This window comes from Cucumis sativus, chromosome 3 (assembly GCF_000004075.3).
Source record: "Cucumis sativus cultivar 9930 chromosome 3, Cucumber_9930_V3, whole genome shotgun sequence".
NCBI lineage: Eukaryota > Viridiplantae > Streptophyta > Magnoliopsida > Cucurbitales > Cucurbitaceae > Cucumis > Cucumis sativus.
The window spans coordinates 36828245-36847043 of NC_026657.2; the positions used below are offsets into that span (position 1 = coordinate 36828245).

At 33.8% G+C, this 18799-nt stretch overlaps 3 protein-coding genes, 1 long non-coding RNA gene and 2 other non-coding genes across 8 annotated transcripts; 1 reads left to right on the plus strand and 5 right to left on the minus strand.

Moving 5' to 3' along the window:
• Positions 1-1392: 1392 nt before the first annotated feature.
• TRNAG-CCC lies at positions 1393-1463 on the minus strand. Its single transcript has one exon. It is a non-coding gene; the product is annotated as a tRNA-Gly (tRNA).
• Positions 1464-1537: 74 nt separating this feature from the next.
• TRNAE-UUC lies at positions 1538-1609 on the minus strand. The gene has a single exon. It is a non-coding gene; the product is annotated as a tRNA-Glu (tRNA).
• A 527-nt stretch (positions 1610-2136) lies between these two features.
• On the minus strand, positions 2137-5064 carry LOC101209794 (protein LIKE COV 1). Of its 2 annotated transcripts, none has more exons than XM_011654106.2 (6): positions 4336-5064; positions 4137-4189; positions 3756-3865; positions 3496-3675; positions 3189-3413; positions 2137-2698 (listed from the first exon to the last, which is right to left on the minus strand). In XM_011654106.2, the coding sequence occupies exons 1-6, from the start codon at positions 4462-4464 to the stop codon at positions 2529-2531; spliced, it is 867 nt and encodes a 288-aa protein (XP_011652408.1). In that variant the 5' UTR covers positions 4465-5064; the 3' UTR covers positions 2137-2528. The 2 variants fall into 2 exon arrangements, with proteins under 2 accessions (XP_011652408.1, XP_004147809.2); XM_004147761.3 differs by having other exon boundaries at positions 3496-3663; positions 4336-5062.
• Positions 5065-5432: 368 nt separating this feature from the next.
• On the minus strand, positions 5433-8818 carry LOC101204240 (glucan endo-1,3-beta-glucosidase 7). The gene is made up of 5 exons (XM_004147740.3): positions 8676-8818; positions 7690-8351; positions 6911-7234; positions 5941-6283; positions 5433-5838 (listed from the first exon to the last, which is right to left on the minus strand). Exons 1-5 carry the CDS (start codon positions 8743-8745, stop codon positions 5801-5803), a joined length of 1437 nt encoding a protein of 478 aa, XP_004147788.1. The 5' UTR covers positions 8746-8818; the 3' UTR covers positions 5433-5800.
• A 2115-nt stretch (positions 8819-10933) lies between these two features.
• On the plus strand, positions 10934-16336 carry LOC116402775. The gene is made up of 2 exons (XR_004215407.1): positions 10934-11200; positions 15759-16336. It is a non-coding gene; the product is annotated as an uncharacterized LOC116402775 (long non-coding RNA).
• LOC101209549 lies at positions 11531-16056 on the minus strand. 2 transcript variants are annotated; one of them, XM_004147760.3, is made up of 5 exons: positions 15914-16056; positions 15212-15273; positions 12760-15114; positions 12541-12646; positions 11531-12332 (listed from the first exon to the last, which is right to left on the minus strand). In XM_004147760.3, the coding sequence occupies exons 1-5, from the start codon at positions 16023-16025 to the stop codon at positions 11692-11694; spliced, it is 3276 nt and encodes a 1091-aa protein (XP_004147808.1). In that variant the 5' UTR covers positions 16026-16056; the 3' UTR covers positions 11531-11691. The 2 variants fall into 2 exon arrangements, with proteins under 2 accessions (XP_004147808.1, XP_011652410.1); XM_011654108.2 differs by lacking the exon at positions 15212-15273 and having other exon boundaries at positions 15914-16053.
• Positions 16337-18799: the final 2463 nt, after the last annotated feature.

Consider the following 18799-nt stretch of genomic DNA (forward strand, 5'->3'; position numbering starts at 1 on the left):
TGGATGGTTAGTCCTCTCATATGTTTTCACATCACTTAATGATATCATTCTGATAGAACAATCAGACAATTTGGTCTCAAACAAGATGTTCCACCATACTATAATATTAAACCAACTTTTGCACAACATTGACCTAAGAACTGTTAATTGGTCCGACAGAGTTGCACATTTGGTAACGCAATGGCTTAATCATAGAAGTTTTGTTCTTATGGGGCCTTCGATTGATCAATTTGATATGGATGTAAGTCAGAAATACATCAATCTGTATAAAAACATCACGAAGCTCTACATCACTCGACTATGAGCTATATGTGAGTCATTTGGTACATATTTAATCATTGTCTAATTATTTTTTATATAAATTTATTTTAACTATTTTCTAATTCATTTTAATACTTCACAGAGATCAAACAACAATAGACCTCGTGATGTTGCAAATGATCACAACAGGTCATAGATATTTGCAATGATAACACGCGCTACATGGAGAATATACAGTGTATGTACGATGTGCCCATTATATCAACACTAGTTCAAAGGTTATGTGCTCAAGTGCAAGAGTCTAAGTTGGAAGAAGTTGATCAACACGTGGAAGAAGTGTCTTTTATAACACAATCACCAGACTCAGAAATAGACTATTATATTTATGAGGTGGATCCATCATCATCAAACTTTGGATAAGAATATTATAATTTAAGAACTGATCTATCATCTTTGTACATGCATGAATACAAACACGATCATGAAAAACATAACAAATACTTGTACTATAAAGCGTATGCAAAGATACCCAAACAACTAAAGGACCAACAAGAACTAAGAGAATCCGAAAGGACTAGAGCAACAAAGAGTTCAGAGTCCACGACGACAGCCAACTCAAAATCAACGATGTCCAGATCGTGATACACATCATTCATTTAAAAAAATTCAAATGATTGAAAATTATTAAAATATTGTGTTAATATAAACATTGTAGTTTACATTTAAATATTTTCAATTATAAACGATTACACAAATTATATAGCCTTAAATTTATAAAAAGCAGATGGATTACATCCATCAACATTTATAAGAAAATAATGAATATAAAACAAACAAATTACTAACGTAAACTTTCACACTCAAACAATGAAATTTCGCTAAATGATTAGAGGTTACAAATCTATCAACTTGAAAAATCGAAAAATTGAAAAGAAAAGTTCCAAAGAAAATTCATCAACTTGAAAATAAGAAAACACAAACTTTAAATTTTTTTAAAAAAAATAGTAGTGAAAAAAATATATATATATATTCCACGAGTACTCAACATACTTATTACTTATAATGAAAGAAAAAGTTATACATGTAGCCGTAAGCACGTATTCTAAATTGGAACGAAAAAGGTTGGGTAAATGCGCATCCGGGGAATCGAACCCCGGTCAGTACCGTGGGAGGGTACTATGATACCACTACACTAGATGCGCTACATGTTACACAAACCTACACTTATTCTATAAAATCATTAATAAACTACTACCCTAACTTAAAAGAAAAGGAATTCCGTTGCCGGGAATCGAACCCGGGTCTCCTGGGTGAAAGCCAGATATCCTAACCGCTGGACGACAACGGAATTTTGAATATCAAACAATTCTAAACTAATTTATTTACTACTTAGATAAAAGAAAATTCAAGGATAAAGGTATATAATTCACCTTCCAAGTGAAGGGCAAACATATACCATACAAGATTAACCATAGTTTGGAAATATCAGACTGGTAAGTATTCTATTCACTTTTAAGCTAGGACCATTTAGAAGTATTTATCAAATTAATTCAAATTAATGGAAACTAAAGTGTTCGTTTTCAAACATCAAATATCAAGTAGATATAAGCTTCAAATTTTAGGGACCAAAAATTTATCTTTTTTTTTTTTGTTGTTGAATAGTACTTTAGTAATATTAGTGGATGGGTTTACCAAAAATTGAAACACTAATTAAAGTTAAGTTAAAATTGTTCCACTATTGTAAGTTTATGCCTTGAATCAACAACTATTTCTACCTAATTGCACTTTGGTACTGAAAATCTGGCATTTTATTTGTTTCAATCGCTAAAAAAGATAGTAATTCTGTGGGGTTATGTGAAATTCTATGCATTCTGGTCGTCTAATAATAATATAATTCCTAAGAAATTTAATGGTTTTTGTAATAAGAGTCAAGAAAGAATCTTGGAGAACTAGAAACATGTTTTGAAGAAAACAAAATTTCCATGTCATTGAACATGGGTTAACATATACAACTCAAAAATAAAGGGAGAAAGCTGCTCCCCTACTCAAAAACTGAAAGCTCAGAAGAACCAAATCATGGATCTGGAAAAAGATTAACGTTTGGCAATATTTCTTCCTGTTTGTTTCTAAAGAATTTGAGCTTCTTCCAATTTGCAGGTTGTTCCCATTACAGTTTACTGAAGATGCCATTTTGAATTGACAAAACTGTGTAAAAACACTCCATTTCCTTCATGGTTGGATGAAATATATTCACCCACTGATCTTCATTATACCATACTCTTGGTTTTGCTAAGTTTTTCGATTCCAGTACTTGTTGGAATTGCTCTTGGATCCACACTTGTTGGCATTGCTCTTGCATCCACACTTGTTGGCATTGCTCTTGCATCCACTGTGGTCAGTATTTGAGGCACTGACATCCCTCCAGAGATCACAATTTCTGCACCAAATAAAGAAACATCCAATTCCATGTTCATAACATTAAAACATAGCAAGAAATTCTTAACATTCCAAGTCCAACATATCAACTAATTGTTAAGATTTAAAATCTATTTGGATTGACATTCAAGAGATTCACATTACAATTCCATGTTCATAACAAGCATATTGCAAGATTGCATTCTTCTACACGTAAGAGCTTAGACATTAAGAAACAAATTTTAGATTAGTTGAAATTAGAAAGTCAATCCAAACAGTTCCTTAAGCTCATATGAGTTAGTTCAATATATTTGGTATCTATCACGATTGGGAGTGTCCAAATACTTCAAACTCTTGGTTTATCTTGTACTTTCGTTACATTTTAGAGTTCAATATATTTGGGTTCTATTAGATATTAACACACCAATTTCGTTTATGATATCATGTTAAGAACAAAGAATCCATTTCCTGCTCAAAATACTAATGTTTAAATGGTTTCTTTGAGATCATACCAATTCCTTCTCGGACAGAGAGATTAGGCCTCAGGATGTCCTTGGAACTCATAAGAAATATGTCTCCAAGATAGAGGTGATTAGTAGGGACATAAACACAGTAGAGTTCTTCTTCTTCCATTCTCCTCTGAAGAATAACAGAGGAAGTGATGAATCCAAAAGCATACTCGCCAGCACGGGGGTGTCTGATAATTGCTACTTCCTTGAAGGCATGTGAAGTTTGATCTGAGGCCAATTTTTCAGATTGTCAAAACCAAGATAACTGGATGGAAATTAGAACAATAGTAAAAGTTTTCAATGCTTTAACCTGGTGAAATCGCAGTACTAATTTGCTTTGAGGCTGTGTAAATATAGCTAACAAGTGGCATTTTCTTGATAAACCATTCACCAATAGTAAGAACAGAAGCTCCCAACCAAGATGACATGAAAATACCAACAAGAAAGATGAACGTGATGGAGGTAATAAACCCAAGCCCTGCAGAAAATTCTACTGAAAATCAACTGCGGAAATTCTCTTAAATATTGTTCATTGTGATCTTTTGGAACAAACATAACTCTTTAACTTACCAAAAATATTAATCCCTAAGTGATTATATATTGGAGAGAAGAAACCATCAACAAAACGAATGAAGCCCCAAGTGATGTAGAATGTAATAGCAATCGGTAGAAGAATTACACTGCAAACAAAAGCCCCATAAACCATCAATACTGCGCATTTTAAGCTAACTCTTTATCTAGAGTAACTAAACTAGAGAAAACAGCCACGAAATTTGGAAGTCTTGCCTTCATCTCATAATCACAGAATCAAATACAGTATGATCTCACATTCGTAACAAAAATCCATATCTTCAGCATAAATACTAGGATACAGAAAAGGGAAAAAAAAAAGAAGATGCATTTATTCCAGAAATTTAACAACAAATCTAAAGGGACAGCAGAAAAATGTACCATCCTGTCATGAACTTCTTGGACGCCCAGCTGCGAATGACTTTAGCAAACGCCTAAAATATATGGATGAAGCGAAGGTTTAGTGTGCATCTAACACTTCATGCATAGTTAAGTCGAATTGAAGGATTGTACAGAGTAAGAAATCGGAAAAAAAATGTGGAAAATAATTAGGAATGGGAAAAGAAAAGCGTAAACGGACCTCACGGCCTGAGTGATGATTGGATAAAGCGGCAACGGGGCCGGAGGAAGATTTGGAAGCTCCATTTTCAGAAACTGTAGCGACTGGGATCAAAAGTTCTAGATCTCGTTCCCTCTCTCTTGTACTCATTTCCGTTTTGATTTTGGTTTATGGCTTTTCTTTTCTCTCTCCACTTCGATTTTGGAATTACATTTTGGGTCTCTCTTTTTTTTTTTTACTTTCTCTCCTCTTCCCGGAACCATTAACGAACTATTCGGAACTTCCAACTGATTTTCATTTCAATTTTGCATAGTCGACCCGGACAGAACCAACCCGATATTGGATCGGCCGAAAAAAATAGGCTCCGACCCGTTTTCTTTTTTCTTTTTATTTTTTTCTGAAGGGTGAAGATCAGTTCTACTACGCTTATATAATACGAGTTCTTTCATGAATATCTACTAATTTATTTTGAGATTGAAATTAAATTTTGTTGAATATGTAATAGTATTCATGAAATCTAAATAAAATATTTTTGAGTTCAAAATCACTTTCAAGTTTACTTTTCATTCAAAATATGTGCTACTCTTAAGCTTATGAGTCAATTTCCTTCAAAATATAATTCATTTGCTTAAATTTTATATAACTTGTTGACTTGAACTTATCTGTCAATCAATAATTTTTTAATAACAGATATAACCCTTTCAATATATGAACTATTATATCAACACGTAAATAATTTTTGATGAAAGTTAAAATTTTGTACTTCTAATTCATAATTAAAATTTAGTATATGGTTTAATAAAATCCTAACAAAAATTAAAATTTATACTCAAAATTTTATCAAATCAAAAGAAAAACTTATGAGGTTTATAAAATAAAAATCTAACTTTTAAAATTATGAGCATTAATTTCTAATTATTCGAAATGCGATCAGATTGTAAATAAATCAATCATTTATTGTTTTGACCGTATTTTAATAACTTACTATAATCGATCAATTAAATCCAAAAGAAAATGGTATTGTTGTAATATTTTAAAAAAATGTTAGTAGAAGAAAATCAAAACAAAAATCACACAATTTTTTTTTCAAGAGTTCTCAACCTTACGACACATAGAGCTGATGTAAACAGTCTTTTTTTTATGATTAAATTCCTTAAAATAAAGTCTTCCCAAACTAACAATGGCACAAAATAAAAACTCTACTTTTACAATTACTTTTGAGTATGCATGCTTTTTTTGCAAATATTCTTTTAATTAACAATTAAGAACAAGCATTTCTATTAAAAAAACACTAATTTAACATGTCTTCACATGGAAAACGATAATATATGTATTTAAAAAATAAAAATAGAAAAACGCATGAGAAAATATACATATGTTAATGGAGTTTGGAAATTGGAAAATGGATCTTCATCTTGCTAAAGATTGGAAGCCTCTCTTTTCCATAAATTTACACATCCAATTATCCAACTGCATTCTAATCTCATCACGTGCTCCCACCAGGATAATTGCACCCATTGTAGCCTACAACAACAAAACAGAAACAAAATTAAAATTAAGTCTTATTAATGGTGAAGAAATTGGGTCTCAAAATGAAACAAAATGGAGTTGGTTGCGTGTTCAGACTTGGGTTGTTAGAGGAAAGTGTGGCAGATTGTGAGAAGTCACAGGTCCATGGATCACGGCCGCCGTTTTGGAAGAAGAGGTTCATGGCGTAGGCGGCGTGTGAGGCTATGGTGTTTGGCTCAAAACATGCTCCACCAGGTTGAATCGCGCTGCAATCGAGCCCTCTTCCACAGGCATAGTCTAAATTGGCTTGAAGCTGGGCGTCTGATACGCCACCCTTTGGCAAGCACCATGAGCCTCCTCCTGCCTTCGGCTTTGGACTTGTTGGTGATTTGGTTGATGGGTTGTTCGCTGGGGACGACGGAGTCGTCACTGGTGTTGTTTTAGGACTAGTTGGAGTGCTCTGTTGAGGAACAACAAAACCATAATTCAAAGTTGGGCGATCGTAACTCAATGGGTCGGCTAATATAGTTTCTTTTTGTTCGAAAGTTTCAAACCTTGCATTTTTGTTTATCTTAAAACTTCAAATCTTACACTTTTTAACACCATTTTGTTAAAAATACTCATACATTATTAATTAATTTTAAGTAATTATGGAAGTGACATCGTAAATTTAATTTTAATAGTAATAAAAAAATTATGAGGTTTGATTAAGTATAATTTTCTTTTAAATTAAAATTAATAGGGTGAGTATTTAGAGAAAAATTAAGGTGAAACATATACATTAAACTAAAACAAAACTAAAAGAATCTCATTTTTTATTTAGACTTTTTTAGGAAACATCTCAAAAACTTAATATACTTTTCAAACATTTTGATTTTCTAAAAAACGTAACCTCAAAATTTTAGAGGTGTAACATTTAAAACTAATGACATGCTTGAATTAACATTTTAAAAAATATCTTTTTTTCAACTCTTCTATAAAAAAAAGTTGTTTAAAACTCCTTTTTTCTTCAAAATAAAAATTCATTACTGCTGAAACAAAACTACTAGAAAGGTTTTCATATACATGAGAATGTACTGTTTGTTACCTGGCCATTTTTGGAAAGACCAACGTCGTAGGCCATTGTAAGATCAGGCTTGAACAATCCGAAAGCTCTTTCAGAACCAGGGCCAGGCTTCAAATCTTCGTCGTAAAGTGCAAAGAGATACGTATCAACTGATTTTCCCGGCATCAATGGCGTACCGACCATGGAACGAAGGTGTGCAATCAGATTACCGTTGAATGCCTTAGCATTCTCAAGACTTGAACCAACCTCGTCGTTGTCTCCTTTGTACGGCCACCCCGTCTCAGCCACCACAATCTCTACATTCTTGAACCCCATGGAGTTCAATGCAGATCTTATGGCGTCCACCTGCATCCACAGCCACCACAAATAGCATGTTCATAATTTTCAAACGACCCAAGTTTTAATTTTGGTAGAGTTCTTAAAATCATGTCTAGATTTATGTGATTATTACTTAGGTCTCTTACCTTTTTCTTTTCTTGTTTTACAAAATTAAACATATATATTTTTATCACAATTTCTTACGGTGGTGTTTATTCCTTTTGAGTCCAAAGAGTGAGTTAAGAAATGTAGTTTTTAAAAACAAATAAATCAAATGGTAAAACAAAGAGGCATTGTTCTCTGGTTTTTAAAGATTAAGCCAATTTCCTATATATATATATTTAATATTTTTACATTTTTTTTCAATATTTTTATTATCTCGTTATTTTTGTAAAATCGATCCATTTTTTAAATTATAAACTCCCCACGACTAAAAGCCAAAACCACAAACAAGAACAGGGATGAAAGATTGATGAACTCACCTGTGCGTCGAACATGTTCATGTACTTGATATTGGTGTTCGTGTCGAGCCGGCCGGCGTTGGGCTGAAAAAGACAGAAGGCCAAAGTCTCCGGCCGTGGATCGCTCCGATAGGCGAAGTACGGGTATGGGTTAATCGTGAATGGCGATCCAGTGGCATTGTTGAACTCCAATAGCTCCTTCAACACGGTCATATAGTTCGGGTGGAACATCCCCGACGATGGCGGCTCCGATTGTCGAAGTACCGCCATGGAATGGACAGTGGAAACCTTAATATCCCCTAGAGACATCGAGTTGAGCGCGTTTTGAATATTCTGAATCGCCGGCACCAGTTGGTTCATTAGATTGTCTTGGTTGGAGGTTATCACCTCGTTTCCGACCGTGATGAGAATGATTTTACTCGCCGGATGGAAGGGAGCTACATTGGCGTTAACCCAATTTTTCGCGAAATTCGGGTCGGCCGCTAGGGCTGGTATGTCACCGTTTGCAGCACCAATTACAATTCCGATGCCTGTATTTGCTAGGGCTTTGATGATAGCCGGATCAGCGCCGTAGAGTCGAACTTTCTCGATTGAAGTGGATTGAAGTAGCTTCGCCGTCGCTGACGGCGGCGGAAGGTTATCGGCGACTTGACCGTAGTTTATTCCGATGAACGATTGGGAATCTGCAAAACAGAGCACATTCAAGTAAAAATTCGCATTCAACCAAACGATTCTTTTGATTCTTGTTATGGAAGATTCTCCATCTACTTTCTTTCCCCTGTTGTAGAGTATTTTCGCAATCACAATCAAGGTTCATAAAGACTGACGCCACAAGAAAATTCACAGAGAATCCACTTCAATTTCTCAATAAACATTAAGAAATCACCAGAAAACAAGATTTGTAGATTATAAAAGAACACAAAACGCATGAAAAATTCAAGCGATCAAAATTGATAAAAGATTCAGAGATAAGAAAAGTTAAGAAATGACGAAGACTAGAAACTTACAAACTATTTCAGTGGCCAGTAGAAAGGTAAAGAAAACGAAAATAGTAGAGGGAAGAATAGTAGAAGCCATAGGGGATGGAGTTGAAAGCTATGATATGTTGAAGACGGGATGCAGGGAAATGAGGAATTATATAGATGGGGAAAGAAAGGAAGAGGACAAGGGTAATATGGTAAAATGGATATTCAGTGGGTCCTTCTAACTTTATTGAAAAGCAGTGAATGAATCCCACCGTCAAGAGAAACGGAGGTGGAAGCAGGCGGAGTCGTGGAGGGCTTTGCGCAATCGCTGAGTAACGTCGATATTGTAATATTTATTAAAACAATGATTAAACAAAAACGGTATTATGTGTTAGTGAATGACCCAAATGCCCCTTTCTCTTGACCGTTGCCTAACTTCCGTTTCTGATAGAATTTTGTGGGCGGAAAATAAAATCAAACTTATAAATTTTTATCTTATGTATTTTTAAAAGTAGCCAAAGATTGTCTGTCCCTCCTAGTAACAAAATATAGCAAAAATTATCAATTAAAATCTTAAAATCTTAAAATTATCTTAATTTAAATCTCATAATAATAGTTATATCAAATTATATTTTTGAATGTGTACGTGTTTAAACCTTAAACTTTCGTAAATGTATTAATTTAAACTCTCAACTTAAGTAGGTGTATCTAAATAAAATACAAAGTGATATTTTAAAAGTTTAGGTTTAAATTGATAAATTTATGAAAATTCCAAAGCTAATTTAATATAATTTTATGGTTTAAATCGATACAACTCCAAATTCAAGATTTAAATTGATACAACCTTGAAAAAATTAAGTTTAATATTATATATTTCAATTTTTAATTAATAATCATATTTTTTTGGCATTTTGAAGAAAAAATTTATTGTAAATGACAAAATTTCTAAAAGATAATGATAGACACTGATAAATATTGATAATTTTTTCTCAAGTTTATCGATGTTAATTATTAAAAGAATTAAAATTTTGCTAGGTAAATATCTTGGTTTAATACGTTATATTTGTGTTTTTTATTTTGAGAAAATAACTTACAATTTTCTCATTTGATTAAGTTGTTCAACAATAGCATACTAACGGTTCGTTTGGATTGAATTAAGACAAAAATATTTTTCAATAATATATTTTTTTAAACACTTTTTAAAAATGACTTTAAAATTTAAACAAATGTTTGGTTAGAAATTTTTAAGAGTATTTATATATGAATTTGAATTTTAAATATTTCTCTAAAATATATTATTTTATAAACGAATTTTTAGAAAATATATTATTTTAATTGGTCAAACATTATCATTTTCTTTAAAATAATTTTTTAAAACATTAAAGACTCTATAATCTAAACCAAGCACGCTCTTAACACTGTCTTTCACAGTTTTCTTACTTTTTTGCTTAAAATATTTTCCTTTCGGAAAATAATTAAAACAACCTAGAATTGCACTAAAATGTTGTTATAAAATTACGATTTTAGGTTTTATTCTCTTTTTATCTATGCATTTTCATAGAATTTTAGGCTTTCTACTCTCATTTTTTTTAACAAATGACTTTGGTATTCTCAATAAATTTTAATTTTAGTTTTTAAAAGATATTTTTATTAAATAATAACGCAACAAAAAATGTGACGCAGATACATTTTCAAAATGAAAATGAAATAAATACTTTTCTTTTTCGACTTTAGTTTTCATTTGTTATAAGGTTGAATATGGAATCTTCAATTTAACTTTTATTTGGTCTTTAGCTTTCTAAATACATTCACATTTATAATCAATTGTAAGGATAGAGGAGTCAATATTTACCTTACAACCTTAGAATACATATGTTAACTACGTTGAGTAGTTTTATTTCGGTTTGATACACAAATTTCAATTATTTACATTTTTATCTTTGATTTTTCTCTAAATGTTCACCTTCCATCCTTCACCTTATTGAAAATTGAGTGACTAAATATTGAAAATGTATAAATAAAATAGAACTAAATACAATTCTTAACCTTTACATTGCAAAAAAAATTCAAATAAATCAAAATATTTACAAAATATTGAAAAAATATCAGTATCTTTGAGGTCAATGTTCACTTTTATTTGTGTCTATTTATATCATCCTAAACATAATAGTCTACCACGGTGCTATATATTTATACATATTTTGAATTTTGTCGTTTTAAAAAGTTTGAAAAAGAAAATCATAAAATTCTCTACACTTTTACTTCGCTACTAAGAAACATTAGTGATTGAATTAGGCAAACCTGACCCACGGACCCCATTTTTCCAACGTGCAAAGGTGCTTTGAGCGGCGAGAGAGCAAAGCATTTCCATGAAAGCGCGCAGTGGGAAAAAAGCTTTGATTCTCAATTACTTGTTAAATAATTGTAACTACTTTATGATCAAATCACTAAAGGAGGGCGAGCTTTACGATGGTGGAATTGATTGGTGATGAAGCAACTTCAATTCTCTCACCTTTACTCATCAAATATAAGACAACTTTTGAATCCAATTCAACGGTTTATGTACGGTACGTCTTCCTCCGATTGGAGCTCTATTTGGTAAATGTTAATTTGTCGTCCATGGGGTTTCTCCATACTTTCCGAGTAATGAAATGAAACATTGTTTTGAATCTATGCGATTGTGTTCAATTGCTTTTGTCTCTGTTGTTCTGCATTCCCCTAATTTTCGAAACAATTGAACAAGTACCGATCGATGCGCTATATTGATTGGTTAGTTTCTGGTTAAATTGCAGTGATGGGTATTGGTAATTTGATGTCATCGAAGTGTAGGAAATTGGGATATGCTTTGTTTTAATCCGCAGGATCCAAATTAGTAGTGAGTGAGGAGCAAAATAAGAAGTATGAATATTCATGACTTGCATAATGTAAAGAACACTTCTATAACTTATCTTTTACAACTTCAAAACCAACCAATCGAGTTAATGTGTTTATCACTAGACTGGGCAGAAACCAAAATCAACAAATTACATCATACGTTGAAGCATTTTTCTTCTCAAATTTATATGCTTCTTTTTGTCAAAAGATGACAGACATGTACAAGGTCTCTAGTGATATCATCGATTAGTCCACTCAGAATATGCTTTTCCACATCCTTTACAACTTCCTCTCTTTCAAAAAACACGAATGTGGTCTCATTCCATCCCAAGTCCCACATACTATTAAAGTCAGGTTCCTGGTTATAGATATCACTTTCAAGCATTCTGGGCAAGTAGTCTTGTACTTCACATTCTGGATTACCGTTCCTTCCATAGAATTTCAATGCCTCGATGTCTCTATGCAACTGCTTGATTAAGTCATCCAAAGATTCTATTTTTTTGGACCTCAAAGAAATGTTTGTGCAAGGGCGTTTGCTGAGCTCTTGCCGTATGCCCTTTCGCTTCATGACCTCGTAACTGCAATCTACTGTGAAATTTCTTCCATTTTTTAAATGGCTATGATGACAACTGTCATGAAGAATGAAGCTGGGGATGTTAAGTTTGAAAAGTGCTTCTGCAGCATTCAGGAACCATTCACTTGTTATAAGCGTCTGCTTAAGTTGGTTTTCTCTTTCTGTCAGTGTCTCCTGCTTAGTCTTGGAAAAACTATGCAGGTGCGCCAGATGTGGGGGATATAAGGTGTTCATGTTGTATTGTTCTGCTTCTGCACCATAAAGAAATTAGATATCGATGGTAAATGCTCAGTTCTTGTCAATTGGATTACAGTGTTCGCCCTTTCTGCTTATGTATATTCTGTCTTCGCTTTGCTTTGCTTTTTTTTTTTTTTAGGGGGGGGGGGGGGGGGGGGGGGGTGTGTGACCGTATTTGAATATATTTATGGAAATGAACAGCAGTAACTGAAATCGATTTACCTTCTACTGCATTTGTTACAATTTTGGAGCTGCTGATTTCACCTCTGCCAAATACTGACCTTTGTTCTTCCTTATTGCTAGTATTGGTGGAGATTGTTTTCTGGCACTGTATAAAAGATTACGCATTTATGGGTTATCTTGTTTGAGATGTGAAGGTTGAACAGATAGTTTAAACATATTAAACTTAAAATTTGACGACTTGAGAAAAATTGAACATACACTGACTTTTGGAGCTGATATTTGTGGCTCTTTCAAGATATGGCATTCATCATCAGCAGGAACGGGCAGTGTCAAAACCTGATCATCCTCTTCATGTGAATTTGGTGTGCCATTCAGTGGCTGGATAATTGCTACTGTTTCTCTGGATTCAACTAGATGAGCTTCCACTTCTTTAGATTCATTTGCTCCGAGGACTTCTAGTCCATCTAGCACATCAAGCTTTTCATGTTTTTCTTGTTCCACTTCCTGTACTGTTGGATTTTGCTGTTTCATTGCATATGTTTGATTAATTATAAGCCCCTCACTTTTCTGCATTTTTGTAGATTTGAGTTCATTCTTCACAGGTTCCCTTGCATCTTGTTTTTCCATAACTTCAAATGTCATTTCTGAGTCCCTTGAAGAGGAATTTTGTTCTACGCTCTTGTGGGTTATCTTACTTGTTTTGTCATTTAAAGCATAACAGTTATTTTCTCTGGAATTATCATTTTCAGGGCATCTATTGTTAGGAAGTACGTTAGAGTGTTGAGCTGTGATGGTTTCGTTGCAGCTTTTCTTACCTCGTCTTACATGGCTCATATCCTGCTGCTTCTTAGGAAAAGCGAATGTTCCGTGGACTGGTTTTGTCAAACTCTTGGATGTGATCCCACTTGTCTTTTGATTTCTCTCCTGCACCGTCTGTTTTCCAATTCTCTGTTTCAACTCTTCTACATGATGATATATGTTTCCCATCTCTGCTTTATGGACCACAGGTGGCTGTTGGTATTTGGGACTGTTTGGGATCTGTTGATGCATTCTTGATTGAAGTTTGTCTTGATGCCTCTTTTCTAATTGATTTGTTCTTTTTTTATATCCTTGCAGTATGATTGCATGTTCTGATTTTTTATGCAATTGTGCTTCTATCTGCTGCATCCCGTTCCTTCTACGTTCTCCTCTCTTTTGATCCCTTTCCATAATGTTTAGCTCCCTGTGCTTTTGGTGAGGATGCTTCATATGATCGTCGCGATTATCCTTCTGCAGCACTCTTTTCTTTAATACTTCTCTATGTTCGTCCCTGTGGCTTTGATCCCTGTTCTTTATGTGAAGCTGCTTTGCAAGTTCTTCCAGATGATCCTCCTGACCTGGGACTTTCTGCCTTATTTCATCCTTGTTTTGTTGGTTAAATATTGTGAGGGTTGGAGTTGATGGACTTGTTTGTGGCCTTACTCCTTCAATGCCTTTCCATGATGATTTTCCACTAAAAGTAATGGCTCGAAGACTTGCATCATTTGTAGGAAAGTCGTTCATTCCTTGCGAAACAAATATAGTGTTCACCACAGTTGAATTCTTATCTGATATGGTTGGTTTTGGATTTCCAGAGTTGGACCGACTTTCTGTAATATTAGTCCTTGGCTCAGCCTTTTTGGTGATACCCCTGGTGGATGGCTGCAGATCCTTTTGTGTGACCTTTTGCTTGGAACCTGAGTCCTTATGTGCATAATTTGAATTGTCTGAAAGATTATCTAGCCCCATTAGTTTTGCAATTACATTTGAGATTCCCACCTTTTCACGTGTGTTTGAAGTTCTGACATCATGGCCACAAGTTGCTGATCTTCTATGGAAACTCAATTTTACAGTAGTTAGAGGTTGTTCTTCCTGGTTGAAATTTCCTCCCTCTGCAGTGTATCTTAGTGTTGCTAATTTCTGATTGTGACCATTTCCTTTGACTTCTTGGCTGCTGCGTGAATTTAGGGGCAGTTTTTCCAAGGAGAACCGCGGTTGGTAAAGTTTCTGATCAAGTGCTTCATCTTTATTTTCTTCTGCATCTTCTTCATTCTCTAGGAGTACAATCCTATTCTTCTGTTGTGGGCTGATCACGTGCTCTGAAGCCTCATGCAAGTTCACAAGCATCCTCAAAGATTCCTCCAAATCCATAGCCCCCTTCAACAGTTCCTGTCCAATTTCAATGGAACATTTGCCAAAATCAGAACCATTTGAGCAAGTTCTTAGAATCTGGTTCAATTTATGTGCCCCCTTTGATATCTCCTTAATATGCAGATGTGAGATGGTTGGAAAGTATCCAGTTACATTGTGATTCCTGTCCAGGCCGCCTCTTTTGTTCATTTTCCCAATTTGGAAGGACCTCCTACCAATTTGTTGCAGGAAGCCCAGCATCAAATTGTTTCCCGATGAAGCATTTCCTCTTAGTTTTCCTCCATTTTCCAGTGCAAAAGCCAAGGCCATGGACAAGTCTCCTATTTGTTCAGAGTTTCGGTCTCTAGTGTAAGGAACAATTTGATTTGAAGTATCATTAGTCATTGGTGATTTATTGCTTCCGCCATACTTTGTGTTTATCGTGTTCCCAGTCTTAGGAACACTCTGCATCGAGTTACACATGTTACAATATAAGTTACCAAGGTCAGATTCTAAAATTTTAGCATCACGAATCAACATCTCTAACTAAAGTTCTGCATACCATTCCATGTGTTTTAGTGTTCTTTGAACCTCTATGGATTTGTTTTGAGTAAGAATACGCATCTGGAAAAAAAACAACACCTCAGACAACATGACATAAACATTGAATTTGCAACTGATGTTAGAGCTCATGATATATCAAAGCTATGTGAGACATTATAAGAAATTTTTTTTGCCTTGATTCATTTTATGATGATAATTGTGCAAAATATGAATATAATCTATGACAATTTGCCATTAAATTGATCTATTGTGTTGGACGCGGCATAAGAGGGAAATAACTACTTTTCTTCTATCGTTCTGTTTAAACTTCTATCCCAAGTTAACAGCATTGTTTTTCTCTGCTTTTAGATTGCTTGTATTCATGGAGAAAAAGAATCATTCCCTAGAGAAAAGAGCTTCCATATGCTCTTGAACTAGTCTAACTTTAATGTCAAGTTTAACTTCTTGCATACTCATTGTTAGTGATTACTGACACAGTTTGCGAGTTTTCTTGACATGATTACTCTCTTGTTATAACACGTTCTTCGTTTTGAACTTATCAATAGACATTGGAACTTTGGAACATTTGTTTCAAAAGAACATCAAGACAAGAAATGGTTGGAGGATCAACAATGGTGAAGATGGACCAGACCAAACTTTAAGCTACAATGAAGGAAAGGAATTCATCCAATTCAAGTGAAGGTTCATAGAGTTTACTAACCGATCGTTGTAGTTTTGGAACGGTTCGAGGTCTGCGATGCAGCAGCCATTCGCTCTTTCCTTAATCTGAGATCATCTAACAGCTTCTGAGCAAAATCTGATCTTTTTGCCATGTTGGGTTTTGCTGGGTGGGAACTCAAGGTAACTTCTCATCAACCAAGAGAGGGAGTGTGTTTACATTGTAGACTATTTCTAAGTGGAAGGAGATTGCTGTGATTTCTTTTCATTGTGGTTGAAAAGGTTCTCTCATGGTTGGGTGAGATGGGAAATGTGTTTTGAACCAAAAAAATCAATGGAAGTTTGAAATTTTGGGTTTTAAAAGGTTGACGTTAAAGTCTCTCTCCCACTGTTTCATTTTACTTTCTTTACAATTTAAGCAACAGCGATGATATTGAAGGGCTTCTCATCCAAGCTTTCTGTGTCAGCTTTCTTTCCCTTTCTTCACCTTCTGCTATTTCTTTTACTATTTCATTCACTTGTTTATTCCCTTACAGGTATCTTCATTGCATATTTTCTTTTATACAAACAAGCATAGTGTAGGTTGTGAAATCGAAGACAGTTTCGTGGCCGTGAATGATTGTGTTAATGACTACGACCCGTGAATAATTGTGTTAATGAGGTTTGTGGTTTGAATCACCTCCTCACATAATAAAGAATATAATGGACTTTATTAGAAAAAACATAACGTAGTGAGCTTTGAGGGTATAATCTAAATTACCAATTCTTTATAATAAAATAAAATAGTTATTAAACAATCTACTTTCAAAAAACAAAACAAAATTATAATAGATTGGAGTGAGTTTGTGGTTAGCCACAATTTTAATTATATGCAATTGCAAATTATATTCGAACTTCAAACACCCTTATTTCATACATTCGAATGTCTATGATTGATTATACACTTTTAGTTCAAGAATCAAGAAGGGTGATAATGATTAGGCGTGTAAACGTGTTGGATTGGTTCAATCTAAGTTCGGTTATGTACAGACAAAACCCAACTCGACCCGATTAGGTTGGGAGGAGCTGAAGAAAGAGAGAAGATATGAGAGAAGAAGAGAGAGATATGAGAGAAAGAGAGAGAGATGCGAGAGAGGAAGAGATAGATAAAGAGAGAAGGAGAGTTATTGAGAAATGTGAGAAACAAGAGAGGAGAATGTGAGGACCGAGGGTAGCGGGTAAACCAAAAAACTATGGGTGTATTTGGTTAGCAATAAAAACAAAGAGTTGGGTTAGCAACAAAACAGAAAGTTAAGTTGAGTTTGTAATAATTATAGAGAAGTTATTCTCCCAAATTACTCAAGTTGTCAAAAGCACCCCTTACACGATGTATCATGCCCTAATTTCTTAAGTTTGGGTAAATTATAAGAAAAGATTTTTAAATTTCTTATGAAATTCGATCTAAACCAACCTGAATTGAATCAGTTTGGATAAAAATTTTGTGACATATAACGTCTTAACTAGTTGGATGGATTCATTTCAATCTAACATATATTTTCAAATCCAAACAATTCCAGAAGCAAGAATGGATGACAGTGACATATAATGTCTTAACTAGTTGAAATAGTTTATTAATTCAATCTATTTGGTCTATTCAAATCTAAGCATGATTTTGCATGAAGCATAAGAAAAGTTGAAGGAATGTTAGTGATCGTTTCTAAAATATCTTTAACTATAAGTTGAAAATATTCTCTTTAAAGATATAATACTTTGAAAAAACTAGAAAAATTACTATATATTGATTACCATTTTATTCTTGAAGTGACCTCTTATTTTGTAAGTACTACTAATTTCTCTAATGAATAATATGTTTATAATTTTACCTTTGTTCAAGATTTGAAATCAACACTTAAAGAGAATAAGTGGGGATGAATGAATTTCATCTTGTGAAGCTAACTTAACAACATTTGTTCATAAACTCAACAAAGAAATGCAAAAGCTAAAGCGGTATGAAACATATGCATCGTTCAAGTCGTAACTTAATCCCTTAGAGAATTTAACTCATCCATTCGAGAATTTAGCATGAAAGATATATAACTCTCACTTTGCATCAAATCTTTGAATCGTGACAACTATTAGATAAAATTTAGTTAGAAATAATAGGTTCTGTTAGCTTGTAAATCTACTTTGATGCACATTGATTCTAAACAACCTAGAATTGAATTTATTGAATATCAATTAGACGCATGAAAATTAGGCATTCCACCTAAGGATCTTTAGAACTTAATGCTATTGAAAAGTTAAATATTGCATGCTTAATCATTAGAACTTTGGGACAATTTAGTTATCTCAAGTAATTTAATTGGTTAGGTGAAGGTTGCATTTAGATAAGTGATGATGGTTTGATGAATGAATTCTATGGATGGTAGAGAAATTGTAATAACCCAAGCTAGATTCTTTTTGTCATTTAAATTTTCACAAGTTCCACTTTCTTTCTCTCCAATTGTTTTCTTAGAATCAATTTCAACTCAAAACCCTCCCTTCGATTACGCGGTTGAAATTAGTTTGTTAGAGAACCAATGTGCTTTTTATGATCGGCCTGAACTTACCACTAAGACTGGTGCTTGAAATTCAATTATTAATTTGACACAGGTTTGGGCAACGAAACCTGTCTTTCATATGGATTCTTGCATTTCTTTCAACAAGCCATCTTCTCTCCATTTGGATCACTGTTTGGACAATGTATCTATTTTCAATTTCATTAATAATGTTTATCAAAGCTGGAATGAAGCTTGTGTAGTTATGTTTCACTTTTATCTTAACTTCACCAATATCCATTTTTTCTCGTGTTACTTTTACAGACTTCCATGAAACCCCCCACACATGACCAATATGTGTGAAGGAATTCATGCTCCATGCATGCATGAAGGTAAATGCCTTTGATTCATAT

Excerpts from the sequence above, each read along its gene's own strand:
- LOC101209794 (XM_011654106.2), bottom strand. The coding sequence starts at position 4,464 with ATGAGTACAAGAGAGAGGGAACGAGATCTAGAACTTTTGATCCCAGTC. Across the intron at positions 4,190-4,335 it reads ATCATCACTCAGGCCGTGAG|GCGTTTGCTAAAGTCATTCG; the intron begins GTCCGTTTACGC and ends CATATATTTTAG. Across the intron at positions 2,699-3,188 it reads CTCTGTCCGAGAAGGAATTG|AAATTGTGATCTCTGGAGGG; the intron begins GTATGATCTCAA and ends TATTTGGTGCAG.
- LOC101204240 (XM_004147740.3), bottom strand. The coding sequence starts at position 8,745 with ATGGCTTCTACTATTCTTCCCTCTACTATTTTCGTTTTCTTTACCTTT. Across the intron at positions 8,352-8,675 it reads ACTGGCCACTGAAATAGTTT|ATTCCCAATCGTTCATCGGA; the intron begins GTAAGTTTCTAG and ends TCTGTTTTGCAG. Across the intron at positions 5,839-5,940 it reads ACTTTCCTCTAACAACCCAA|GCTACAATGGGTGCAATTAT; the intron begins GTCTGAACACGC and ends TTGTTGTTGTAG.
- LOC101209549 (XM_004147760.3), bottom strand. The coding sequence starts at position 16,025 with ATGGCAAAAAGATCAGATTTTGCTCAGAAGCTGTTAGATGATCTCAGA. Across the intron at positions 15,274-15,913 it reads TTCCAAAACTACAACGATCG|ATGCGTATTCTTACTCAAAA; the intron begins GTTAGTAAACTC and ends TTTTTTTTCCAG. Across the intron at positions 12,647-12,759 it reads TATCAGCTCCAAAAGTCAGT|TGCCAGAAAACAATCTCCAC; the intron begins GTATGTTCAATT and ends TCTTTTATACAG.